Source organism: Emys orbicularis, chromosome 2, assembly GCF_028017835.1.
Source record: "Emys orbicularis isolate rEmyOrb1 chromosome 2, rEmyOrb1.hap1, whole genome shotgun sequence".
NCBI classification, from domain to species: Eukaryota; Metazoa; Chordata; order Testudines; family Emydidae; genus Emys; species Emys orbicularis.
The window spans coordinates 2,397,102-2,424,796 of NC_088684.1; the positions used below are offsets into that span (position 1 = coordinate 2,397,102).

A 27,695-nucleotide genomic window follows, 5' to 3' on the forward strand; every position below is an offset into this window, starting at 1 on the left:
GCCATTTAAAGAGCCCATCACTCCCCCCTTTACACAGAACCTGAGGGGTTAACCCTGGTTTCCCCATCACATGCCATCTGGGGAGTTATTCCACCCCAACATCCCTCTGCATGTTCAGCCAGATGCAGGGTTCTTCCTCACCTCACCTCCTCTGCTGAGCTGCCACTGTTGGTGAACAGCTGCTGCATCACACCCCAGAGGTGGCTGCATTTCCAGGCTGTTTCCGGTGACCCCCAAAGTATTTCCTGTCTCCCTTACAGGCTGGCGCTGAGGCTGAACCAGTGAACGACTAGAGAAGTGCAGTGCAGGGGGCTGACTGAATAATTATTAAAAAATGGAGCAGGCTGCAGCCACCCCACCTTGAACTCAAACCGATGGTGCGTGCGGAACACAGGGCAAGCTCTAGTGTAGCAGAGCATGCTGGGATCTGTAGTCTCCAGGGGCAGCACTTTCCTATCCCAGATGAGGGAAGCTGTGGGAGGATGCCATGGGTATCAGCTCACTGGGCACTGGCTCTCCCAGAGATGGCGAGGGCTCTTGTGCCCTCGATACCTAGCCAAGGGCTGCCTCCCTTTCTGCTTTCCCTTCTGCCTCCATGCACTGTTTTGGCCATGGAAGTTCTTCAGGCAGATCTGCTGGCCTTGGGCTGCTGCATGGTGAAGCCAGCACGCCTGGGGCAGAGGAGCACCCATGGCAGCCCGGCTCGGAGGATGCTAATGGAGGCTGGAGGCAGACCGATGCTGACAGAGGCCAGCCACAGGTGGTTGCAGAGAGAACATCAGGCTTCTGGTTACAAGGTCAGAGGAGCAGGGCTGCAGGGAGCAGGGGGGCCTAGAGGGACTGTCCCATCTCCCAGCCATGGTGCTGCGTGCGATAGTTCCCCCCACTCCCACCCCAGGCAATTGTCTGCTGCTGAAGTAGCCTAGCAGTGCTTAATTTGTGCCTCCGGGCCCGGCGGTTCAGAGCTCCGGCACCTCCGGGCCCGGCGGTTCAGAGCTCCGGCACCTCCGGGCCCGGCGGTTCAGAGCCCCGGCACCTCCGGGCCCGGCGGTTCAGAGCCCTGGCACCTCCGGGCCCGGCGGTTCAGAGCTCCGGCACCTCCGGGCCCGGCGGTTCAGAGCTCCGGCACCTCCGGGCCCGGCGGTTCAGAGCCCCGGCACCTCCGGGCCCGGCGGTTCAGAGCCCCGGCACCTCCGGGCCCGGCGGTTCAGAGCCCCGGCACCTCCGGGCCCGGCGGTTCAGAGCCCCGGCACCTCCGGGCCTGGCGGTTCAGAGCCCCGGCACCTCCGGGCCCGGCGGTTCAGAGCCCCGGCACCTCCGGGCCCGGCGGTTCAGAGCCCCGGCACCTCCGGGCCCGGCAGTTCAGAGCCCAGCACCTCTTTCATTACTAATTAATCCCTGTTGCTCAGCCTTTGACTGGGACCCAGAGCAGGCTGGGGGAGGAGGGAAGGTGTGTCAGCACGGTGCTAGGGGGCGCTGTGCTGCAGGGGGCAATTCCAAAGGGCAGAGCTGTTACTGATCCCCTCCAGTCCCCTCCGAAACCCCACCCCCCTGCACCCCTCCATCCCCCACCCTGCTCCCCTCCATCCTTCTCCTAACTCCCACCCTGCACCCTATCCATCCCCCACCCTGCTCCCCTCCAAACTCCCCCTGCTCCCCTCCATCCCTCCCTGAACCACTCCACCCCCCCACAATCCCCTGCACCCCCAACCTGTACCCCTCCAATCATCCCCTTCCTGATTCTTCTCACTCCCATCCCCCTCCCCTTTGCCACCCTCATTCCCAGCATCCCCTCCCCCTTTCTGGGGGCGGGGCGGTCCCTCTTGCTCTCTGGCTTCACAGGGCCCTCGCTGGCCGCACGTGGGACCAGCCCGGCCCAACACAAAGGCAGGTCGCCTCCTGTTGCATCTGCCTGTGGCTGGGTCTCCGGAGCGCGGAGCTAAGGGGCCGGCCGGGCTCCCCTCCCGCTCCTGCAGGGAACAAGCCAGCGGGAGCTCTGCCCCCCGCCCGGAGCCCGCCGGCAGCTCCGCGCTTCCCATCCAGGCTGCGCTGACCCCTCCCCAGCCCAGGCCCCGAGCGCGCAGCGTGCGCCGGCCGGGATCGCTGCGCTGGGCCGGGGCCAGCCAGGCCGGCCCGGCTCGGGGCAGGCCGCGGGGCCAGGGACAGGAGGTTAGAAGGGAGCCGAGCCCCCCGGGGCTCCCTTCCGGCCTCATTGCCCCCCGCCCCGGAGCACTCAGGCGCACAAGGGGGCCCCCTCCCCGGCCCACGGGGCAGTCGCTTCCCCAGCCGGGCGGGAAGGGCCCAGCCCCGCAGCACGGCGCGCCGAGCTCCGCCGGGAGCTGCTCCGGACCGGACCGGGCAGGGGTGCTGGAGGCTGTGCCCGGTTCTGGCCATTGCTCCCTGCGCAGGAGCGCGGCCCAAGGGGCCGTAGCTCGGCCGGAGACCCTAGCTCGGGGGGCTCCCGGAGGACAGGGGAGCTGCTGTCTCCGAGCCGGGCAGCGGGGGGCGGATTCGGCCCGACTCCTGCCCCCCCTCCCCTCTGGTAGCCCGGCTTGGCAGGCAGCCTGCGCCCTGGGCGCATCTTCGCTCACTGCCCGGGGTGCGGGGCTGGGCGGAGAGCACCGGCCCCGGGCCAAATGAGGGTCCGGAGGTGGGGGAGGGGGAGGAGCGGAACGGGGGCGGGGAGTCCCCGGCTCCTTTACTGCGCTGCGCCACTCGCTAGCGATTTGAACCGGTATTTTGAAATAAAATATTAATGAGAACCGCGGTAGCCCCGCCCAGCCAGGCAGAGCCCGCGAGGGGCACAGACCAGCCCCTCCCCCACACACGTGTTGGAATTAATTTAGTGCTATTTCCATTGCCTTTTACACACACCCCTCCCCCCACAGACCTCCCCTCATACACACACAGACCTCCCCCCACAACTCCCCAAACAGCCCTCCCCACACAGCCCCCCATACCCACAGACCTTCCCCCACTCCCACCCCACACAGACCTCCCCTCATACACACACAGACCTCCCCCCACAACTCCCTAAACAGCCCTCCCCACACAGCCCCCCATACCCACAGACCTTCCCCCACTCCCACCCCACACAGACCTCCCCTCATACACACACAGACCTCCCCCCACAACTCCCTAAACAGCCCTCCCCACACAGCCCCCCATACCCACAGACCTTCCCCCACTCCCACCCCACACAGACCTCCCCTCAAACACACAGACCTCCCCCCACAACTCCCCTACCCCATACACACACAGACCCCCCCAGACCTCCCCTCATACACACACAGCCCTCCCCACACAACTCCCCAAACAGCCCTCCCCACACAACTCCCCTACCCCATACACACACAGACCTGCCCCCACAGCTTCCCCCCACAATTCCCCTACCCCATACACACACAGACCCCCCCAGACCTCCCCTCATACACACACAGACCTCCCCCCACAACCCTCCCCCACACAGCCCCCCATACCCACAGACCTTCCCCCACTCCCACCCCACACAGACCTCCCCACATACACACACAGCCCTCCCCACAGACAGCCCCCCATACACACACATGTCCCCACAGACCTCCCCCGCCCGCTCACGCCAATGGGGCCGGTTGGCCTGACAAGCTGGTACTTTGCCAGGAGGGTCTCGGAGCTGTTTTCTCCTCACATCCGCCCGTGCGCGCCCCGCCCCCCACTCCCCTCTGAGTAACGGGGTCCCCCGGCCCCACCCGGGGCGCTCCGGAGCTCGGCGCGTTGCAAACAGGTCGCGCGACCTGTTGAGCCGAAGCGGAGCCGCGGGGGCCAGGGGCAGCCCCCGGGGGCTCCGATCCCCCGTAGCTGCAGGAGCCTGCTCCCCCGCCGGGTCCCCGCGGCTCGGGGGCGGGGGCCTTTCAAAGCCGGGTCCCAGGCTCCCGCGCTCGAGCCGGGCGCTCCCGGTCCCCGCCGGGTCCAGCCCCGGAGAGCCGCGGCCTTTGTTCGGCGCAGAACAATCCCGGGCCTTTGTGGCAGGAGCGGGGCGGGGGGAGGGGGCTGCAGGGGGGGAGGGGAGAGGCTCAGGGTCGCGCCGGCCCCTTTGTGCTCCGGCTCCCTGGACCGGGGCCGCCCCGTGACAAATCGGCTTCGGCCTGGGCCGCTTCCCCGGGCTGGACTCCGGCGCCGGGCGCTCCAGCCCCGCAGAGCCCTGAGCCGGAGCCGGGCACCCGCAGGGCTGGGGGCGGCGCTGGGGGGTCCAGGCAGCGGCTGCTCTCCCGGGAATTGCCTTTGTGTCCCGGGGCTCGCTAAGATGGAGCCTGGGCGCTTTGTACCTCCCCGGCCTGGCCCCGGAGCCGGGCCGGGCGGGGGTGCCCGGGCGGGGGCATGTCGCAGCCTCGCTGGGGGCCCTGAAGGGCCTGGCTCCGGCTTCGCTGTCCCCCGCTAGCCGCGGCCTGTGGCTGCTCGGAGCGCGGGGAAAGCCGCAGTTCAAGGCCCAGCCCCTCCCCCGCACGCAGCCCCCAGGCTGCTGAGCGCAGAGGAGGGGCTCACTCAGCGAACCTCAGCACGAAACTGCTCCCCCCAGCAGCTGATATGGGGGGGGGGGGGTCTGGCTCCCACCTGGGGTGCAGCGTGCTGCTGTAAGTCGCTGGGCAAGAAGGATTTAAAAACAAAGCAACAAACAAAAAACCCTCTCTCCATAGTCCATTTTATTTTGTTTTCTTTTTATTGTGAAGTGCGCCAAGAGGCCTGGTGCCATTGTGCTTACTGGGACATCATTCAAATACTGGCTCAAAAAATTTTCCCGGGGAAAAGTCTCCAGAAACAGGTTTAGATTCTTTACAGCTTGTAAAAATCATGTAAATTTCCAAATGGTATTTACAAGGCATTCTTGCAATATACAGTTCCCTTTTTTATTTTAAGTACAAAAAACAGAGGTCTATCTAATACAAGTTCCTTCTACCTGAATTCTATTAAGTTTTATTTTTATTTTGTGCTGCTTTAAGTTATTCATAAAATGGAAAGACTAAAAGAGGAAGTGCTGTATAGGTAAAAAGATTAGGAGCATCCACATGGCTTTTACAAAATAAGGTGATGGCATGTTTTCCTACCAAGGGGGAGTGTTTAGTTCTTTGTGGGCTATCTGTATGCATGTGTGTGCGTATGTGTGTGTATGTCTGTCTGTATGAGTGTGTGTGTGTGTATGGCTGTGTGTGTGTGTGTGTGTGTGTGTGTGTGTGTGTGTGTGTGTCTCTGTGTGTGTGTGTGTATGTCTGTGTGAGTGTGTCTGTGTGTCTGTCTGTCTGAGTGTGTGTGGCTGTCTGGCTGTGTGTGTGTGTGTGTGTGTAGAAATTTTGAACAGCTTGTCCAAGTATATCTATATTTTCCCCCAGATGCTTGAAATCTTAAAAAAAAAAATCCTTAAAGCCAAGGTGGATGTTCCTTCAAGATTTGCTAGAAAAATGTAACTAAAATGCTTGCAGTTCCCCTGGTTAGCACCACAAGCCTATAATCCTAAAACTACAATGAAGTCAAAGGCAGGCAGTGCATACATTAGAAGAGAAGGAAGAATCGTCATATATTCTATTACACTACATTGGCATAGTCCCTGATATTCGTTGCTATTAAGAATATTGGATTAAAATGTACCTGATTTCTCAGTAATACTATTTGTCTTAAAAATAACATGCATTACGTTAATTATTGCTCTATAAGTTCAGTATCGGACTCCTAAGGAGACATATTGCCCTCAAATATACTATCTAACGTTTGGCAAATAAATCAATAACCAAAGAACTCAACCCAGTGGTAGAATCAAAAGCATCATAAAATTGGCATAGATGTAAATAGTTTTTTTTGCATGCAAAAATTCAAAGTGTTAGAAAGGGTGGCAACGAAAAATCGGTTCGTTCTTTCTTTTTTTCTTCAAAAAAGTGACGAAGACTTTGGCATAGCGAGGAGATATTGGCAACCAACGGAGAGGAGCTTGGAAGTAAACAACCGAGCAACTCAGTTTTGAACGCAAACTAAATTCACTAAGGAGCTTCCCCCAGAGAAAGACATAAATAAATAAGGGGGGGGGGGGGCGAGTGTAGATCTCGAGATATTAAAAAAATCTGCGAAATAAATATATAATCAATCAACCCAGACATTTACGAAAATAGAAATAGACACTTAAAAAAACCCGTTGTAAATGAATCAAATAAAAACGTACCAAAGAGACTCGCGATCAGGAATTATTCATTATTGTTTTACCTTTAAAGGTGGACACTTTGTGGTCATTGGCTGCGGAGTACGAGTTTTATTTTGTGTTTTTTTTCCTTCTTCGCTTCAAAAAAGGTTGAACCTTTCGAAAGCAAAAGCCCGGATGGAGGGACATTGGATGCCCTTGCGGCTGAGTTCCCGGCAGGGAGAGTCAATTCCAAAGGTCCATGCGAGGAGCAGCAGGAGATCTGAGTCCGTTTCCAAGGGGGGGGGGGGGGGGATCTCGGTTGCTGTGCTCTGTACTGGAGTTGGGGGGCGGGGGTTGGAGAGATGGGGGGAACTCCAAGGAGGGTTTGGAGAGGTGTGTGTGGGGTGGGGGCTGGAGACGAATTGGAGAGGGGCACCCCGAGAGTGCTTGGAGAGGTGGGGAGGGGACCCTGGAGAGTGCTCGGAGGAGGGGGAGGGGGACCCCGCCAGGGACGGGACCGGGAGGGGCTCCCGGAGAGTGCTTGGGGAGGGGAGACCCCGCCAGGGACTGGAAGGGGGAGGGGCTCCCGGAGAGTGCTTGGGGAGGGGGGACCCCGCCAGGGACTGGAAGGGGGAGGGGCTCCCGGAGAGTGCTTGGGGAGGGGAGACCCCGCCAGGGACCGGAGGGGGGAGGGGCTCCCGGAGAGTGCTTGGGGAGCAGGGACCCCGCCAGGGACTGGAAGGGAGAGGGGCTCCCGGAGAGGTGGGGAAGGGGTGACCCCGCAAGGGACGGGAGGGGAAGAGGGGAGGGCCTCTCGGAGGGGGGAGGGGGACTCCGCCAGGGACCGGAGGGGGGAGGGGCTCCCGGAGAGTGCTTGGGGAGCAGGGACCCCGCCAGGGACTGGAAGGGAGAGGGGCTCCCGGAGACTGCTCGGAGGGGGGGAGGGGGACCCCGCCAAGCACGGGAGGGGGGAGGGGCTCCCGGAGAGTGCTGGGGGGGAGGGGGACCCCGCCAAGCACGGGGGGGGGGGGGAGGGCGCCCGGAAAGTTCTCGGAGAGGTGGGGAAAGGCTCCCGGAAAGTGGGAAGGGGACCCCGCCAGGGACTGGAGGGAGGAGGGGCTCTCGGAGGGGGGAAGGGGCCCCGCCAGGGGACGGGAGAGGAGGGGCTCTCGGAGGGGGGAGGGGGGCCCCGCCAGGGGACGGGAGGGGAGGGGCTCTCGGAGGGGGGAGGGGGCCCCGCCAGGGACGGGAGGGGAGGGGCTCTCGGAGGGGGGGCCGCCAGGGGACGGGAGGGGGAGGGGCTCTCGGAGGGGAGAGGGGGCCCCGCCAGGGGACGCCCCCCGGTCAGGTCTCGATGGGGCTGAGCGGCGGGACGGCCCCCTTGAAGCAGGCCGACTCGTAGTGCTTGTTGAGATAGGACTTGAGGGCGAAGGTCTTGCTGCAGCGTTTGCACTTGAAGTGCTTGAAGGCCGAGTGGGTCTGCATGTGGGCGCGCAGGTTGGAGCGGTCGGCGAAGGCCTTGCCGCAGTGCGCGCAGCCGAAGGGCTTCTCGCCCGTGTGCGAGCGCATGTGGCCCTGCAGCAGCCAGGGCCGGCTGAAGGCCTTGCCGCAGATGTCACACTTGTGCTTGAGGTCGTGGGTGAGCAGGTGCATGGCCATGGCCGGCATGGAGACGTAGACCTTGCCGCAGGTCGGGCACTTCTTGGCCATCTTGCTGTCCAGGCTGCGGTGCGTCTGCTTGTGCCGGCTGAGGTTGGAGGAGGTGGCGTAGGTTTTGCCGCACTCGCTGCACCGGTGCCGCTGCAGGCTGCGCGCCCCGCTCACCACCTTGCGCCGCGACCGCCCGTCCGTGATGAAGAAGGCGTCCACCGCGTAGCCCTCGCTCACCGCCGCGTCCCCGTTGATGTAGCCGGCCGCGATCTCCGAGTGCGGGCTGTCGGGCTGGTCCGAGTCCGGCGCGCCATAGTCCCCGTGCGCCCCCGGGTAGATCGGGTCAGGCGAGGGCACCTTGATGGCGCTTTCGCTTTCGCCTTCATAGACCGACGGGGTGATGTAGTCACGGATGTACCCTGCGGGGAGGGGGAAGGGGAGGGGGCGGAGAGGGAGAGACACGGAGAGGCTTGTTAAATCATGGATGGGCCCGGGGAGATTAGCTGGAGAGCTCTCTGCTTAATAGATGCAACAAGCTAGTCCCGCGAGTGGCCCCCCTTGGTTTGCCTGCGGCAGGGGGGCCGGCTCCGGGATGAAGTGCGTGGCGATGAACCAGGAGCCGGCTCTCCACTGTCATGCTAATGGCCCTGGCGTTTGATGAACCTTCCCCGCCATCCACCCTCTTCATCATTCCCCGAGATTCCCGCTCGCTTCGCCGGCTGCTGGGCGCAGATAGGCAGAGGGAGGGAGGGAGGGAGGGAGGCTGGGGAGATGCGGCAGCCAAGCGCTGCTCCGGCTCCTCGAACTGGGGGCTGCAACTCCGAGCACTCATTGAGATGCCTCTGAATGCAAAGCGAGGACATGGATGTGATGTGCCCCTCCCCCACCCCACAGAGGTGACACCTGCCTCTCCGGGGAACGCTCAAGGTCAGTTTGGGGGCCGAGCCTACAGAGGGGGGCCCGGGGCATGACCTTTCCTTCCCTCCCAAACCACTTCAGCCAATTCCCTCCCGATTATGCAACACGCTGCAGACACGCTGCAGTCAACAAAAGCCAGGAGCCAGCGAAGTGCGCCGCGCCAGGGCTTGGGGCAGCCTCTGGGAGCCGGGGTCATTCCTAGAGGAACTTTTCACCCAGAGGTTTAGTCACCTCGGCCCCGATTCATCGCCTAGCGCCAGCCAGGGGGGCAGCCCGCCGCGCGGAGAAGCCCGGAGGTTGCTAACAGTTGTCCTTGAACTTGTCTAGTGGCAGACAAAAGGGCCTTCCAAACAAAAACATTTCTGCAGCGGTGAATTCCAACCCCTTTCCCCCGCCCCCCCCCCCGCCGCCCCCGGCTGGGAACTCTCCCCCACCCCTGCACCGCCTTGGTACCGTCTTTTTGTCAAGGTCTAATTTTAGTGCCGTGGTAGGAACAGAGCGATTGGGTTGCATTAAAATGTGCAGAGTCAACAGCCTCCGAGAGGCAGAGCCTGCTCAATATGGCTCTTGGCGAGCCGCATTCCAGGGAAGGAGGCAGGCGGCACATAGGAATGTGTCCCCCAGTGCATCTCAAACGGCCAGGCAGCCCCAGCCCCGGCCCCAGGGCCACCAGCCACACACGCTCCCTAGCCAGCCCCAGCCCCAGTAACATCTACACCAGCCCCCGCGAGCTAGCGCGGCTCTGTCTTTACCCTTGTCATGGAGCCGCGAGCTGAAGTCTGCCCGAGATCTGCCGTACGAGTTCTCTAGATCCGCCGAAGAGAAATCATCGAGTTTGACCTTTTTGACCAGGAAAGATCTTGGCATGGTTTCTACACGCGGCCGAAACGGGAGACACGCGGCAGCTGGCCGATTGTTGCTGGGTCAGCGATTAGAGGGGGGAAGAAATGGACCCCCCCCAAAAAAAAATCTTTAAAAAAATGCCAGTTAGAAAAGAGCTCCTGGGCGCTATGGCTTTGGGGCTTGCTGTAGGTTTGGCTCGCTCCGACGTGCAGTCCCAAGCCCCGGAGCCCGAGCAGTCTTTGCCTGGTGCAATCAGTCCTTGTTCCAGCCCGAGAGCCAGCGGGTTTTGTGCAGCAGAGGAGGCGGCTGGCTGCCCAGGCCCTTCCCGTCGCCCTCCAGCGCGGTTCCAAAGCCCACCCTGAGGTCCAGGGTCACCAGCCCAGAGCTGGGTCCTCAGACATCGCCCGCGAGTTCAGCACTGGACAGCTCCCGGCGCTCGGGAGCGGCTCCAAGCCTGGGTTCCCGGCGTCCCCCCTGCGCCGTGTGCTGCAATCCTTATTGTTCCGCTCGGGGCTGGCTGCTTCTTGTCGGCGCTGGACAGCTCCCAGGCTCTGCCGCAGCCGCGGTGGAAGGTCCTGAATTTCTGAAGACTCTCTGATCAGCTGTTTGGATTTATAATGCAGCGATCAGGTGGTGGACGGAAATGGAAGCGCTTAATTTAATCCATCAAAAAAAAAAAAAAATCTCCCGGGAACAGCAGTGAGACTAGATGATTTAGTGACGCTGTTGTGAGTCGCCTCCTGCCCGGGCTTTCTGCGAGTTAGATCAAAAAGGGAGAGGAGAAGAAGGGAGACAGGGTGCCCTGGTGAGGCCCAGGGGCTCAGGCCTGTCTTTGACCCCCCGGGCACTCAGGCAGGTTCCCGAGGGGCAGCTCCGGGATCCTGGGAGCAGAGCGCCGCCCTGGCGCGGCCGGACCTAATGAGAGACTATTTCTTTGATTGATCGGTGGTGGAATACGGAGGACCTGTGGTCTCTGTGATGCAATAAAAAAAGCGACATGTTCACTTTTTAATGAGGAAAGTACCAAGCTGGCTCGTCCTTTTGCTCCGTCTGGTTTGGGGAGGCAGTGGGGTGCAGTGGTTGGAGCAAAGGCTGGGGCAGGACTCCTGGGTTCTTTCCCAGCTCTGGGAGGGGAGTGGGGTCTAGTGGTTAGAGCTGGGGGGCTGGGTTGGGAGCCAGGACTCCTGGGTTCTTTCCCAGCTCTGGGAGGGGAGTGGTGCCTAGTGGTTAGAGCAGAGGCAGGGCGTCAGGACTCCTGGCTTCTACCCCCAGCTGTGCGAGAAAGTATCACCTAGTGGTTAAAACAAGGGGGATGTGAACCAAGACTCCTGGCTTCTAGTCCTGGCCCAGCTATGTGAGAGTGGGCCCGATGCTTCATTTCTCTGGGCCTCCACTTCTCTAAAGGAGTGGATAAGCGACACCCCCACATCCATGCTGTGAGCCCCCATTAATTCACTCTTGCAAAATCCTTTCAGATCTTCCATGGAAGCTGCCCAATCAGTGCAAAGTATGGGCAGCATTATGAGTTTCTTCCAGCTTTCATTCCTGCCATTTCCTTACAACTCCATTACTAGTGGGTTAAAGCGCGTGTGTGTGTGTGTGTGGGGGGGGGGTCCTTCCTGGGTTTTGAATAGCTCAGTCCTTACTCAGCCAAGCCTCCCGTTGACTCGCAGCCTGAATGAAGGCCTCAGGAGGTGACCCCTTGTTGGTAGTTACTCTCTGAACCCCGCCAGGGTGCTGGGAACGCGCAGTCCCTGCACAAAGGACGTTGCAAGCTCAAGGTTTGATCGATGGAAATAAAGCAGAAGAAGACAACAGACCCTGGGATTTGAAGTCCTTTCTCAAATACCTCCCCACCCCCACCCCAGGGGTCCAGATCCTGAGCACCTGCCGCTCTCATTGGGGTCGAAACATCTGCCAGGGACGGGTCCCTTCCAGGGGCTTTGCCTGGCTTCGGGCGGACAGTGAATCCCCTCTGGAATCTCCCCTCCCTCCCCCTGCAAGCCAGTAGCCGCCTCCTGCAGGATATTCAGTCCAAGCTCCAGGTTGCATTTGTTTTTCCCGTGGCCCCCGTGAATCTCGGTTTGATCCCTGCTGCTCTCCTTCCCGGAGTTCTAATTAGCAGCAGCGCTGTGCACCTCAGGGCCTCTGGAGCCGGTCATTTGTTCGGATTTTCCACCCTCCCTCTTTACCCCCAGCAGATTGATGTGACTGCAACCAAGCTAACAATCCGCAGCCGCCTGAAGTTTACAAGTCACCCTCTTACATCACGTCCTCCGGGCCAATGGCGTTCGGCTCATGCTAATGAGGCGCGCAGGGGAGCAGAAGGCCCCCCCCTTCCCCAACGATTCCTTTAGGAGACATATGTCCCTAATTAACACACACCCGGGCACGGGCCTGTTCCTATTGTCTTACACCGGGTCGCGTTTGTTCACTTCTGCAGCGAGAAACCGAGGCGGGCTCTTCAATGACCCCCCAGGCTCTTTGCAACCCCCTTGGACTTCAGCCTGGGGGAGCGGTGTCCCCCCCCGGGGGGCTGGGGGTCCTGCCGGTCTGTCTCGCTCCATTCACACGCACACGGTGCAGGGGGGCACATACAGATGTGTGCATCTGCCAGCCTGCACCTAGGTTTGCATGTGTGGGTCTGTCACACACACACGTGCATGCGATTTGCAGGTGAAAGGGGGGTAACATCTGACCCCAAGCAACCCGCGAATGAGAAACAAACTCTTGCCTCGCTGTTCAGGTTCTGTCGCCTGACAGAAAACGGATCGTTCTTTGCACCGGATTTTATTCCCTCGGCGGTTGAAATCGGGCTCACACTTGACTTCTCTTGTCATGTACAAACCGGCCCGGAGCCGGTTCCCGGCTCCACCCTGAGGCCAGTTACTGGGACGTCACTTGAGCAGAATCCCCCCTACGGGGGGTGTTTCCCCAGCACCTCCCTTTACGGCAGCTCCATGGAGGCGCTGCGGATCCCAGACCCCTGTAACCCTGGCGCGTCCTGCGGCTCTTGCCAGTTGGGTCAATCGGATCCCCACTCCCCTCCTTCGCAGCCTGGCCGCCCGCCCGGCTCAGGGACCCTCTGCCCCCCCCCCTTCTTCCAGGGGCTGCTGCCTGTATGAGCGAGCGGGAAACTGAGTCCCGACTGAAGCGAAGCGCGCGGCGGGGCGCACGGAGACTCGTGGCCGGGGAGGACCGCTGCTCTGCTGGTCCCGGCTCCCTGCAGCCGCCGGCTGGGGAAAGCGAGCTGCGTCCAACCCCCTGCCCCTGCGCTCCGCCACAGCTGGCGCCAGCGCTGCCCGGTTCGCCCCGGGGGGCTCCAGCGGCTGCTCGGTTTGATCTGATGACCGGACTAAGAATGTCCCCCGGGCGCAGGGAACAACCCCCACAGGAGACCGCTCGAGTCCCTTCCCAGGCTCCCCTAATACCTCCACAGCCCCTTGCGGGCGGCGGCTGGGCCCGGGGAGCTGCAGCTGGAGGGGAAGGAAGGCCAAGCTCTGGAAAGTTTCCAGGGGGAAAGTGGCTTAAAACACCAGGGAGGCTCAGCGAGCACCTGCTGTTCGACATATCAGCGCGGAACAGGCTGGCGGGGCGGGGGATCCGGATTGACACTACAAACCACAGGCAGGGACACGAGCCCCCGACGCAACAACCCGGCTGGCAGCCACAACCCGGGACACCCGAGCGCAACCGCACACCCCACACCAGACACACACACAACGAGACACAGCCATCCCCGATCACACACGCAGAGCGAGACCCAGACACAGCCATCCCCGATCACCCCCCCGCCTGAGCCCCACAGCTACCCCGGGGCTGCCCCCCAGCCAGGGACCCGAGCACCCGCGCGTCTGCCCGGACGCAGCGCGGTGAAGACCCCGCCAGGGAGAGCGCCCATTAAGCAGGTAAGTACAGTAATTGAGCGTTGGCTGTTGCCAAGAAGTGCTGATTTCAGCTAAATGGGGAAGAAAGATACAAGCTCCCTTCATTTGCATAATAATAGTCCATGAGGCAAAGCAACACTAAAACGTCTTGTCTGCTGTTAAATCAAAGCGCTTCATTAGCATTTAATTCTCACTCTTACGGGTTAGATTGGAAGCCAAGTGCTCCAGCAGCCCCAGAGAACCTCCCCAGGAATCCATGCAACCGAGAGCCTGGGGCGGGGGGTCGGCCCTGCTCTGCCCAGGGTCAGCCTGTGCATCTGGGCAGCCTGGCTGGTCCACACCCTCCCAGACCCTCCTCTGCCTCCAGCTCCTATTGAAGTCAATGGCCTGAGTCCCATTGGCTGGAATGGGGCTTTGCAGGGGCGAGGGGCCTCAGGGGACCTGGCTTCCGTTCCCAGTCTTGCCACTGACCTGGGGCCCATCCCTGCCTCTTTGTGCTCCCTTGCTTCCCTCCACAGCCTTTGTCTGTCGAGCAGGGGAGCAGGGACTGGCTCTGTGCAGGCCAGTTAAGGCCTTTCTGGCACTGCTGTAATGTTCCCTGGCGTAAATCAGGAGTGACTCCATTGCAGCCAGCCAGCCCCAGGCTGGTGTGAATGAGAGCAAGCCAGGCCCCCGCCCTGCGAGTGGCTCTGGCCTGCCCCTCCCCCTGACACCACGGATCCTCTCCCAGAGGGAGGCCTTAGTTAACTTCCTTTCTGTTCCAAGCACTTGATTTTTGCCTCATCATGCTTTCATCCCGAGGAGCCCTTTCTCCGCCAGGGCACTTGTGCTTGAATATGTTATTAACTTTATTGTCAGGCCCTGCAGCCGAGCTTGATCTGCATTACCATCCATGGCCCAAGGGCTTTTGCGACTCCGGCAGAAGGTGCAGCTGGGACCAAGTCACCCAAATCCCCCCTCCCCTCCCCGACCCAGCAGCTCAATCAGCAGCTCCAGAGAGGAGAGCATCAGAGACAACGCCTTGTGATTACTGGGGGGGTCCCTTTCTTCGGGCACTGGGAGCCTGCAGTGCTTCCAGTGAGGTGACAGCCAGAGCCTAGATACCATGGTGATGGGCCTTTAGATTCGGCTGTCCCATGTTATCGGCCATTTCGCTTCCCCTCAGATCTCGAGCAGCAGGTAGAACAGGATCAAGGACCTCCCGGCACCTGCTGCTTTATTTCAGTAACCAGGGTAGTCAATCATTTTTTGTCAAGGTCCAAATTTCTTGCTCAAGGTCCAGACTCCAGTGAAAATAACAACAGTAATGATAATAGAAAGTAAATAAAAAGATTTTGGGGTCCAGTCAAAAGCGTCCAGGGGTCCAGATTTGGCCCCGTTCCACCTGCTGCCAACCCCTGCAGTCCCCTTTGGTCAGAGCAATTAAGCAAAGGCATTTAAACAAATTGTGGCCAGAGACAGGGGAGCTAACATGATACAAGCAGAAGGGAATAATAGAAATGAGCCAGGGCAAACCCAAAGGTATTTAGGAGAAATTGCTGCACCTTGTGTTTGACCCACCAAGGAGCTGGGGTTGGATTTTGTGCAGACCCCCAAACCCGCAGCTACCCGGCCTAGTGAGAAGTGTTTTGTCGGGAGTGGGAGATGTAGGGAGTGAGCTTGCTAAACAAATGAAGAAAGCAGGCTGTGGATTGAAGCAAAAGCTTTTGAAGTCTGGTCTCCTGATAAAAAGGCTGCACAAAATAATCAGTGTGTTAACTAAATGGGATCCACCGAAGAAAAAGGAAGAGGAATACCCCTTGGGGTATAGTTCTGCCTGCGATATTTTAATCATGGTGTTTTATTCCATGAGCTTGCCATGGTAAATGCAGTCAGAAAGCTGGGCTTCCTTGGGTCTCCTAGGCAGGTATTCAGCCCTAGAGCCATCGACATTTGGGATTCTGCTTCTGTTCCAGCAACAGATCTTTCTGGGGCACGTTCAAGCTCTCCTTGCTTTCTGAAGTCTGCACCCTGAGGACTGGCCCTGGCCGCTCAGGCAGTGGCCAATCAGCTCAGGCTGTCAGGAACACTCAGTTGTCTCCCTGAGATAGTCGTCTGGTGGCCTGCCTGACATGAGTTTGTTGGGTCTCACCCCATTTCTGAGGGTGGTGTGTCAACATCCCCAAACTCCCCCCTCCCCCCAGGCACGAAGGCCCCTATCCTGGAAACACGCACGCGAGTGAGTTGTGCCCTTGCACTCAGGGGTACTACTCACAAAGGTAACATTACTCACGTGCGTAAGTGTCTGCAGGGTCAGGGCCTGCATGTTGTGTTCTGCAGAGAGGTTGGTTTGCACCGAGGAGCCTGACCTCTGTCATAGCAGGAGATCGCGGGAGGCAGCCTGGCAGGGTGGCGGTGGCATTGTACCTGCTCTGGATTCACGCAGACATTGCATTCTCTGGTACCACCCAGGGCCAGTGTTCACACAACTCAGAGCAGGCCGGGGACTAACCAGAGGGAACAAATATGTGGCCCAGGCTGCGCTGTCCAAACATCAGCTAATGAATCATTAAAAGGATGCCTCTGCAGACACCGAGAATTCTCCACCTCCTGCAAGACTAGAAGATCCAGCTGTTCCCATCAGTAAAGCAAGAGGCCAGCCCCTCAGCTGGGGGCTAAGCGGTGTCACACCCTGGACGTCAGGCACCCACTGGCTGTAATTGTTCACAGATCGGTCGGACAAGGGAACAAACCCTAACAGACCAATGCTCCCAGGTGCTGCGAACTCAAGCAGGCTCTGTCCCGACGGGCGGAGCACTCACAGCTCCTGGAGATTCAGTGGGTGCTGACGGCGCTCAGAGCTTCTGGAACTCAGTCCCTGCTGCCTCACCGCGGGGTATGTCTGCACTACGGCCGCCCAGCTACAGCAAAGCAGCCGTGGTGCCCCTGGGCACCAGGTTTGTATAATTTTTGGTGGTGCCCAGAACGGGTCCAAGCAGAGCCGTCCTGTCCATAAGAAGGACTGAGGCAACCGCCCCGGGCCCTGCGCTTCAGGGGGATGCAGGGGCCTGGGGGATAGTGGCGGGGGGTGTCACAGAGTGCAGGGGGAACACAAGGCCCTGCACCCCCGGCTTCCTGCGATTCACCATGACTCTCAGCCAGCCAGTAAAGCAGAAGGTTTATTTAGACAACAGGAACACGGCCCAAGATAGGTCTTGCAGGTACAGACAACAGGACCCCCTTAGTTTGGTCCATCTTGGGGCCTCAGGGACACCACAGCCCCCTTTGGGGGGTCAGAGCCCCATCTGGGCCCCCCTCCATTTCACCAGCCAGCTCCAAAACTCTAACTCCCTCCAGCCTCTCACTCAGCCTCCCCCCGGCTCCTCCCCCCACCTTTGTCCAGTTTCCCGGGCAGAGGTGTCACCTGGCTCCAACCCCCTTCCTGGGGTCTCACGTTACATGCTCAGGTCTCCTCCCTCAAGGCCAGTCTCCCATCCCCCAATGCAGACCGTCCCAGCCAAACTCCCCTGCAACCTTCTCCGGCCAACACTCCCCACTCAGCATTCAAAGACCACATTAAGAACAGTCCCAGTTTGTCACAGGGGGCCTGGCGCCGGCAGCAGCGAGCGACCTGGCCTCAGCCCCCCCCCCGTTTCGCTCCACCCCACCAGATCCCAGTGTTGCTCGGGGGAGGGGGCAGAAGCCAGAAAGAGGTGGGGGTGGGGGCAGGGGCTTGGGGGAAGGGGTGGAATGGGGGTGGGGAGGGGGAAAAGCAGGAGTGGGCTGGGGCCAGGTCACTCGCTGCTGCCGGCGCCAGGCCCTCCGCTAACCCCCCCGGCTGCCCTGGACCCAGAGCCGTCCTGTCCATAGGACGGACCGGGGCAGCCACCCTGGGTCCCGTGCCTTGGGGGGCCCCATGCTTCAGTGAGCAACCTGGCCTCAGCCCACCCCTGCTCCGCCCCCTCCCTGCCCCCATTCCACCCCTTCCCCCACGCCTCGCCTCTTTCCAGCTTCCGCCCCCTCCTCCGAGTGACTCCGGGAGCCGGCGGGGCGGGGAGGGGGCGGAGCAGGGTGAGCTGGGGCGGAGTCACTCACTGCTGCCTGCACCAGGACCCCTGCTAACCCCTCAGGCCACCCTGGACCCCACGTGCCCCCAAAGCGTGGTAAGCCCAAACAGTGGTGGAGCCGGGCCCACGTTCCTAAATATTGGTGGCGCACGGGCACCACGGGCCCATATAACTCGCCACCTATGGATAGTGTAGACACTTCCTACATTGACAGAAGGGGGGTTCCTTCAAGGGAGTTAGTCCACCTTTCCGAGAGGCAGGAGCTGGGTCCATGGAGGAATTCTGCAGCTGCCCTAGATGGATCTGCACCGGGAGTGTGGACAGCCAAGCCACAGCACTCCGGGTGCAAACTTTCGCCAGCCCTGAGAGACATCACTAGCGCCAGCAAATCTTTCAGTGGAGACCAGGCCTGGGAGTGCACAGCCCAGTGCCTGGCAGGCAGTCGCTCACCACGCAGCAATGCGCAGGGTGGATTAGAAATAGGGGGAAATGGGCAGAGCTGCAGATCCTGCGAGCCCCTTTCTCCCCGCGCTATCGTGGGAGCCCTGGTCCCAGCACCGGCTGATGGAGAGCAGAGCTGCCTTTACCGGGACACTGCAGTGCAGCTCACAGGGCAACAGGTTCCAGCCACCACTGTGGCCCACCGCTCAGCTGGAGATGGAGTATTGCCTGCTGGGAGTTGTAGTCTTTAGGGGACAGATTTTTGGAAGACACCGTTGGCAGCCAGGCCCTGGGAGCCACACTCTTTTGTGACTCTGACCCTGTGGATGGCAGCTCCAGGCTAAAGACAGGGCGGTTCTTATTGCTGGGTGAACGGCGGGAGATGGTTCCCAGGTGCATCGGCAGCTGGAAGCCGAGGTTGGATTGTCCAGTCCCTGTCGGCATGAACTTTCCCTGGATTTCCAGGAGAGCAGAGTTCTGCTCATCCCGACGGACGGAAAACACATTGTAGGGCCGTAGCAGAGATTTACATAAGGACTAACTGGAATTCATTGCAGGGGGCAGACCCAGCAACTTCTGCCGTTCCCACCAGCAGACCAGGACCCCGGCTGCCGTAAATCAGGGTCACTCTGTTGGAGACCAGCAGCTCTGCTGGTTACACCCGTTGACTGGCTCTGTCCCAGACAGGGCTGCTGCTTGGCTGCTGATGCTAGCAGGAGCACTGAGCTGTGCTGGTGGGGACCACAGCAGGGATCTGCCTGGGACACCAATGTGTCTTTGGGCAGAGCCCTGGGATTTACCGTCTCTATTCCCCATTCACTACAGCTATTACAACAAACTAGTCGTCTGGCTGGGGGCGCTCGTCTCAGCGTTGCAGTGAGCTCTCTGTAAAAGCCTCAGCGTCAGCCAGGACGCCCTTCAACAGCACCTGGAGTTTCCCTAAATAACAATATTTCAGACGTAACACAGTGTGTTCATTGTGTGTGCTGGTGACCGGCAAAGACAGCTACAAACGCAGCTCACACAACGAATCAACACAACGGAGGGAGAGAAGGGTTGAAATGTTCCCCATCCCCTGGTGGCTTTTATGGGGATCCCCTGGGAGACACATGCAACAATTCCCTGGGGGGGGGCACACTGGGATGCGCTGCAGACCCCACTCTGGCAGAAAAAGAGTGAACTGGAGTCAGAGAGAAATGCATGCACTCGGTTGCACCTAAAGGGTGGGTGAAGCCGACTTGGGGCAGAGCTGGGTGGCTGATTTAAAGCGTCTGAAGAAGTGAGGTTTTTACCCACGAAAGCTTATGCCCAAATAAATCTGTTAGTCTTTAAGGTGCCACCAGACTCCTTGTTGTTTTTGTAGATACAGACTAACACGGCTACCCCCTGATATTGATTTAAGGAGGCGTCTCAGCCCAGGGAATGGAGGTGACTGAGGAACTTCAGGGGAGGTGGAAAGGCCAGGGCAACCGTAGACCTTCTTCTGAGAAGGTAGCGCTGGCAAAAGGCTAGGAGAGACACTGAGTGAGGGCAGAAGCAGAGCAAGATCCTGTGGTGAGGCTTGACCAAAGGTCCAGACCCCAGGGCAGTACTCTGGCCATAGGGGTTCTGGGACAGAGAGGGACATGGAGAGCCTGGAGTGAATCAGACAGGAGCTGGGTCTCCAGGGAGAAAACTTTGGGAGGCGTCGCTCTGTCAGGGCTGGGAAGAACTCTGTGGAGCCCAGCCAAGGGTGACCAGTCTGGTGGGGTGAGCCAGGAAGGGGCTGGAGGAAAGGTCCCGGAGACAGGCTGAGGGATGAAGTGGTCCAGGGAGGCAGCGAGGAGGCTGAGGGAGCAGGCCTTAGCTGCTAGCTACAGGGTTAGCTGAGACCCAGAGCAGAGCGAAGGCTGGGGTTCTCCTACCAGCCACTGAGAAAGGTGGGGTGAAAGCCCCCTGAGATGAGCAGTGTGAGGGCCATTGAACCCGGGGTCGGGCGGCAGACGTGGCATAAGGTCTTTGGACTATTGTTCCATGGGACACTCAGACAGGGTGAGACTGAACATGACCTGGCCGGTGGGTTGAGTCCTGAAGAAGAAGCAGAGCACGACCGGGGGGCAGTCTGCTACTCCCTGCCCTGCCATGAGGAGGGGCCTCACTCTTCTGCGCCAGCACACCCATTGCTATGTGTCAGTGGCTGGGCGAATGGGGAGGGGCACCAGGAAAACGGAAATTAAAACTGGCCTTATAATAGCAAATATCGCAAGGGCTCTAACTCCTCCTTCTTCAGGGCATAGACCAGACCCGTGTCTGTCTCATCGTTCTCTTCCAGTGCCGGGGGTCTGCCAGGAGTCTCTGCCGCTGGCAGGGCCGTAGCAACAAAGAACGTGGCCCCCTCCGAACGGTGGCCCCCTCCGAACATATGTCCGGGCAGGGCCCCTTACAATGCAGAAACTGGAATGCGGTATTTATTTTGCCACTTTTAGGGGCCCCCTTCCTTGCGGGGCCCCCTCCGGTCGGAGGGTACGGAGGGCGCTCGCTACGCCTCTGGCCGCTGGCTTGGTGCTAAGCAGTGCCCCAGTAGATCTCCCATAGAGGGTGCCTGCTCAAGGAACATGGGCATTGCCAGTCGGGATCAGGTCCATCTAGACCAGTATCCTGCGCCAGCAGTGGCCAGCCCCAGAGGAAGGATCAAGAACCCTGAAGTGGGGAGTCATGGGATCATCGGCCCCATCCTCTCCCTTCGCAATATCTGCAGCACTAAACAAGGGTCTGGAGTGAGCGATGGGAAAGGGATGGTGCAAAACCGGGCAACTGTGCAGTGCCTGGGGACAATAAGGGGTCGAGGCGTTGGACACCTGGGCCTTTCATTGCATAGCCAGGGGTTAGTCAACTGTGGTGGGAGGCGGTGAAGCTGCGTGTCTTACCCTAGAGGAAGAGTGAGACCCACCGTGGGGCTGGCATGGTGGAGGGTGGGACGGGTTGGATCACAGAACCCACCTTGGGAGCTGTCACCTGATGTGCCAAGACTACCTCTGCCCCTGCCTTCCTGCCCCGTCAGCTTAGGACTTCTGTGCCCTGCCTGGTTTGAGCCAGACTCGCTAGCCTGCTGGAAACCCAGCCCCAGGTCTGTATCACGTCCCCTAACAGCTGCAGGTTTACCTGAAAGCAGCTAACAGAAGTGTTCTTGTCTTTAACACTCAGATGCCCAACTCCCAACGGGGTCTAAACCCAAATAAATCCGTGTTACCCTGTATAAAGCTTATACAGGGTAAACTCATGAATTGTTCGCCCTCTATAACACTGATAGAGAGATATGCACAGCTGTTTGCTCCCCCAGGTATTAACACATACTCTGAGTTAATTAATAAGTAAAAAGTGATTTTATTAAATACAGACAGTAGGATTTAAGTGGTTCCAAGTAGTAACAGACAGAACAAAGTAAGTCACCAAGCAAAATAAAATAAAATGCGCAAATCTATGTCTAATCAAACTGAATACAGATAATCTCACCCTCAGAGATGCTTCAGTAAGTTTTTTCCTCAGACTGGACACCTTCCAGGCCTGGGCACAATTCTTTCCCCTGGTACAGCTCTTGTTCCAGCTCAGGTGGTAGCTAGGGGATTCTTCATGATGGCTCCTCTCTCTCCCTTTGTTCTGTCCCACCCCTTTATATATCTTTTGCATAAGGAGGGAACCCTTTGTCCCTCTCTGGGTTCCCACCCCCCCTTCTCAATGGAAAGACACCAGGTTAAAGATGGATTCCAGTTCAGGTGACATGATCACATGTCACTGCAAGACTTCATTACCCACTTGCCAGCACACACATGTACAGGAAGACTCACAGGTAAAACACACCCATCTGCAGACAATGGTCCTGTTAATGGGAGTCATCAAGATTCCAAACCACCATTAATGGCCCACACTTTGCATAATTACAATAGGCCCTCAGAGTTATAGTTCATAGTTCTAGTTTCAGATACAAGAACGATACATTTATACAAATAGGATGATCACACTCAGTAGATTATAAGCTTTGTAATGATACCTTACAAGAGACCTCTTGCATGAAGCATCTCCCAGTTACATTGTATTCACTCATTAGCATATTTTTATAAACTCATACAGACTGCAGCGTCCCAGAGGGGTCCTCCCAGAGACTGTTGCAAAGCTGGGGCATAGCACCAATCCTGTGGCAGGTGGTGGCAGCGGTGGGATGCTGAAGTCACAAGAAGTATTTTACAATGTGACGTGCAGCAGTAAAGCAAAGGGAGTAAAAGGAAACAGCAAGAAAATGGCGTGTAACCACCTCCCTGAGAAGGACGTCACAAACCTGCGCAGGGAGACGGGGCCAAGCCTTGGGAAGCTGAACAGGGTGCAGCTGATTGCACGGCTGGAGAAGGATGAACGGGCCAAGAAGCAGGTTCCAGACCCAAGCGGGGCTCCAGAAAGGTCCGAGTGTGACAGAGGCAGCAGCAGACCCGGTTCCATGTCCAGCAGGGGGTCGTCACAACCTGGCTCCCCATCGATAGACTTGAAGCGGTGGAAGCTGGAGCCTAGAGCAAAGCAGCTAGCAGACCACGAGAAGCCATGAAAGCGTGAGCTGGAGGCGCAGAGGGGCAAGAGGACCCACTGAGGGGTAAGTGGGGAAAGACCCTGGGAGGCTCATTCTGCAGGGAACCTAGATACCAAATTGTTGCTCCTGTTTAAGGGGGGGGGGGTTTCTATAGATCCCTACGGCTCTGCCTGTGAGAAGGCTTGTGATTTGAATCAGGCTGACCCTGCGGACCAGCTCCGCTGTCTCACCCCATTCCTCATTCCCAAAGCCCTGAAGGCGCACGGCCAGATGGACGAAGTGGAGACTGGGGACCCTGAACAGATCAAACAGGCTGTGCTGCTTATATTTCAATTGACACCTGAGGCTCACAGGAAAACGTATCGGGGTGTGCAAAAGTCCCAGAGTGTGACCTGCATGGAAGCCGCCACCCTGATGGGAGAATCTCTCTGCAAAGGCGGTAGGGGAGTGAGCAGGGGTCACTATGCTGGAGGATTTGTATCCTAGCTGGATTGGAACAACTCTGAGATCTGTCCCCATGAGCTTCAAACGTGGCTCATGGGCAGGCAGGCTAAGGAGCAGCGCAGTGCGGGCTGCTTGGCAGATGAGTTTGTGGACAGTAGGTCTGGGTATGAAAAGCGGCCCAAAGGGGACTGGCCCGAGCATGGCTCCTGGGAAAGGGACTTGGGTAAACCCAAACCAGGGTCCTAGAGTCCTAGAATCTCAGGGTTGGAAGGGACCTCAGGAGGTTCTAGTCCAACCCCCTGCTCAAAGCAGGACCAAATCCCAACTAAATCATCCCAGCCAGGGCTTTGTCAAGCCAGATCTTAAAAACCTCTAAGGATGGAGATTCCACCACCTCCCTAGGTAACCCATTCCAGTGCTTCACCACCCTCCTAGTGAAATAGTGTTTCCTAATATCCAACCTAAACCTCCCCCACTGCAACTTGAGACCATTACTCCTTGTTCTGTCATCAGGTACCACTGAGAACAGCCTAGATCCATCCTCTTTGGAACCCCCTTTCAGGTAGTTGAAAGCAGCTATCAAATCCCCCCTCATTCTTCTCTTCTGCAGACTAAACAAGCCCAGTTCCCTCAGCCTCTCCTCGTAAGTCATGTGCTCCAGCCCCCTAATCATTTTTGTTGCCCTCTGCTGGACTCTTTCCAATTTTTCCACATCCTTCTTGTAGTGTGGGGCCAAAACTGGACACAGTGCTCCAGATGAGGCCTCACCAATGTTGAATAGAGGGGAATGATCACGTCCCTCGATCTGCTGGCAATGCTCCTACTTATACAGCCCAAAATGCCGTTGGCCTTCTTGGCAACAAGGGCACACTGTTGACTCATATCCAGCTTCTCGTCCACTGTGACCCCTAGGTCCTTTTCTGCAGAACTGCTGCCCACCCACTCGGTCCTTAGTCTGTAACAGTGCATGGGATTCTTCTGTCCTAAGTGCAGGACTCTGCACTTGTCCTTGTTGAACCTCATCAGATTTCTTTTGGCCCAATCCTCTAATTTGTCTAGGTACCTCTGTATGCTATCCCTACCCTCCAGCGTATCTACCACTCCTCCTAGTTTAGTGTCATCTGCAAACTTGCTGAGAGTGCAGTCCACGCCATCCTCTAGATCATTAATGAAGATATTGAACAAAACCGGCCCCAGGACCGACCCTTGGGGCACTCCACTTGATACCGGCTGATAGGTCACGGCTGATGTGGGCAGATCTCCTCCAAGGGACCTCAGAGACCTAAGCTGTAATAGCGGTAGGAAAACAGGGCATACGTGGGTAAAGTGGCCAAGGCTTGATGAAATAAGGCTTGCTCGGGGCAGAGAGGCTGCGTCATCCTCTATCCGACCAGGAAGGCAGCCCGTAGCTCGGCTGCGAGAGTGAACGGTGTGACTGAGCTTTCGGAGGGAAGCAGCCACACAGCCAGCTCTGTGGGACACGAGGGTGGTGATGGATCGGTTCCCTCGCCAGGCCCCCGCACACACATCCTGTTGGACTCTCCTGGGCTGAGGCACATCTGACCCCAGTGGGAGCAGAAGGGGGTGGTCAGTGGGGAGACAGCCCTGGGCTGGAGAGACTCTGGGACAGGGAGACCCCTTGGCAGACCCTGTGTGGAATAACCCCATTGAAGGCTGAAGGACTGTGACCTGGGTGAAGAGGCCAAACATGGAGCCATTCGCCCTGCCTATGGCTCAGACCCCTGGTCAGGCCCAGGAAGGGTCGGGGTAGCTGGGGGAGGGGGGTTCTCCAGGATAGCCACTCTGACGTCCTTTTGGGGAATGACTGTGTCATCCTGTCAGCTGCCTTGCTTGCAGCCTGGAGTGACCCCTTGGGCATTTGGTCTTCACCCAGCCTTATCTCTGGGGCTCTGGTGGCCCGGGGCCGGTGTGGCAGGGGTGCAGGGTGCTCCCCCACATTGGCAGGCTCCCTCCAGAGCTGTGTCTTAACCCCAGGACTGTGCATATGCCAGGAGCCCATTTCCCCTGTTGGGGCCAACCTGCTGCCCTCACCCCCAGGGCAGAGCCCCTCACCCCCCCGGGCGGGCTGTGCTTCAGGCTCTCCGGGTAAAGACCTCACCATGGCCATGGCCACCCTCTGACCAGGTGTCTCTGTTACCAGCAGCAGCCTCCAGCTGCGTCACCCTTCGCTGGGGCCTCTCCACCCTGGACAGGACGACCCTGTCTGGCCGTCACCCTGCCCTGCCTGGGTCACACTCAGCTGGGGGCTCAGCCCCCCAGGGCCCAGCTCTGCCCCTGCTCCCCAGCGACGGCAGGCCGGGAGCTGGCTGCCTCGGTCACAGCATCAGAGCCCGTGGGACTCACATCTCCGCTATGGAGCTGGGTGGGGCCGTTCCTCTGCCCCCTCAGGTCCAGGCATCTGGTTCCAGACAGGACGGTGTCCTCTGTGTGACAGGCCAGGGGGACCCTCCCTCTCCCTACCAGCCGAGCTCGTGCGTTATCACTCACCCCTCCACCCCCAATCTTCTGGCTGCTGTGGGTCAAACCCTGGGCTGGTGCAGAACCAGGGGCTGGATTTTGTCTTACATGGAGGCAGGTGGGGTCACCGCCCTCCTCGCTCCCTGGCAGAGGAGGGGAAGGAGCCTCGGCGGGGCAGGACCCCAGACCCATTTCAAACCCAAAGGTTTGGGGCTGGCAGAAGGCTGTGTGAAAACTCCTCTTGTGCCATCAGCCAGACCAGACCTGAGGGAGGACGTAAAACTGCTCTGGAAACTGTGACCCATCCCCAGCTCCGAACTCCCCCCGGCCGAACGCCTGCCAGGCCCAGCTCTGGCCAGGAGCGAAGCAGCGAATGCGGCTGCAGGCGGGGACCGGGGGGAGGTGCGTTTGCCGGGGGTTCTCCAGAAAGGGCCCAGAGGAGTGAGAGGCAGTGGTGTGGCGGGCACGGGGGCTCCCGGGCCCAGGCTTTGTTCCCGCGCCGGGAAGGGGCTGCCAGTGGGGACGGCAGACAAGGATCAGCCGCGCTATTTGCATAATGGAGCCGCAGCCTCGGCTTTACCCTCCCAAACTTTCCCAGAGAATTAGGTTCCCACACTGCAGGGCCGAGATAAAGGGGGTCCGGCCCCTCAGCCAATCAGCTGGCTGGGCTGCCTGCCGCTCCCCCTCCCCGCGCCCCCCCAGGGGACTGGTTATGACAAATAAGATTAATGTTCCCTCCATCACCTCGGCCTGGCCGGCACAAAGGGAGCAGCCCACGAGGTGATGCGCGAGAGAGGCCGGGGCGTCGCGTGGGACTCAAGTGCACACGTGTACGTGTGAGCCCCTCTGTGTGCACGGTGCACACCCAGCATGAGACGTGTGCAAGCACTGCATGCGTGTTCACCGGGGGGGGTGTGCCGCAGGCAGGTAGCCCAGGTACGTCGTGTGTGTGCACAGGTGTATGGACCAACACTGTATGGGCCAAATCCAGGCCTGGAGGAAGCTGGGATTTCAGAGGCAGTGCCCGGGCCCAGGATTGGCCCCAGGGGTCATGGCAGTCTCTGGGGGAGCGGGTGTATACTTGTGTGTGCATTACACACACCTGACACACAGATTTTCAAGAAGGTGCATGCCCAAGTGTGTGTGTTTTGCACCCACGCAGGTGTGTAAACTCCAGACATGCACAGTGCTGGAGATTCAAGGCCTGTGTGTACACGTAGTGTGAACACACTGTGGGCAGGTACATCCTATACCGTGTGTAAATGGACACACACACTCCACATGTGCTCTGCCAACACCCCTCAGTCCTGACCCACAGCCTCCTGCTACCCCAGCCCTGGGCACCCTCCCCCGCAAACACCCCTCAGTCCTGACCCACAACCCTCTGCTCTATCCCACAGCTCTGCCAGTGCCCCTCACTCCCGACCCACAGCCCCCTGCTAGCCGAGCCCTGGGCTTCTCCCAGCTCTGCCAGTGCCCCTCACTCCCGACCCACAGCCCCCTGCTAGCCCAGCCCTGGGCTTCTCTCAACTCTGCCAGTGCCCCTCACTCCCGACCCACAGCCCCCTGCTAGCCCAGCCCTGGGCTCCCCCCAGCTCTGCCAATGCCCCTCAATCCTAACCTGCAGCCCCCTGCTACCCTAGCCCTGGGCTCCCCATGCACACAGCTCTGCTGATCCGTCTCAGCCGCAACCTGCTGCTCCCACAGCTATTCCAGCCCTCGCCCTTCACCCAGCTTAGCCTGCGCCCCTCCTTGTGACTCGGGCACCGTCCTTTTCCTCCTTGGGGCCGTCCTTCAGCCCCAGCACCTGCCTCGCTCAGTTCATCACCCTGGGCCCAAGCCCAGCAATCTGGCTCTGGCCTGCAGAAGCAACCGGCCGGTTCCACCAGCTCCCACCTCTACAGGTCAGCGTGCTCCCGGCACTTCCAGGAGAGGGGCCTGGCTGGACTCGGCGGGCTCCAGGTGCTCAAGGGGCCTGGGCGTTGAACTCTCCCTTTGCCATACTGGGGGTGGGGGAGGGGCGCACCGATGGGCACCGGGGGAATCAAACAAATTAGCATTTTGATGAGCGAGGCGCAGAGCCCAATCGGGGACAGTTCCAGGAGGCTGCACCGAGGAGACGGCCTCATCTGGGCCAGGCTGGGCTCATTAAAAATGCTTAACGAGTCAGGGAGATTCCTGGCCCCTCAGCTGCAGGGAACCCCCTCCCCGGCACCACGGCTGCCTCCACGCATCGCAGCGCCCCTAGCATGGCAGCTGTCGGAGGGGGCCGCTGGGAGCCCGGTGCCGAA

At 59.3% G+C, this 27,695-nt stretch overlaps 1 protein-coding gene across 1 annotated transcript; it reads right to left on the minus strand.

Moving 5' to 3' along the window:
• Nucleotides 1-7,486: 7,486 nt before the first annotated feature.
• Nucleotides 7,487-9,577, minus strand: SCRT1 (scratch family transcriptional repressor 1). The gene is made up of 2 exons (XM_065399711.1): nt 9,463-9,577; nt 7,487-8,211 (listed from the first exon to the last, which is right to left on the minus strand). The coding sequence occupies exons 1-2, from the start codon at nt 9,575-9,577 to the stop codon at nt 7,487-7,489; spliced, it is 840 nt and encodes a 279-aa protein (XP_065255783.1).
• Nucleotides 9,578-27,695: the final 18,118 nt, after the last annotated feature.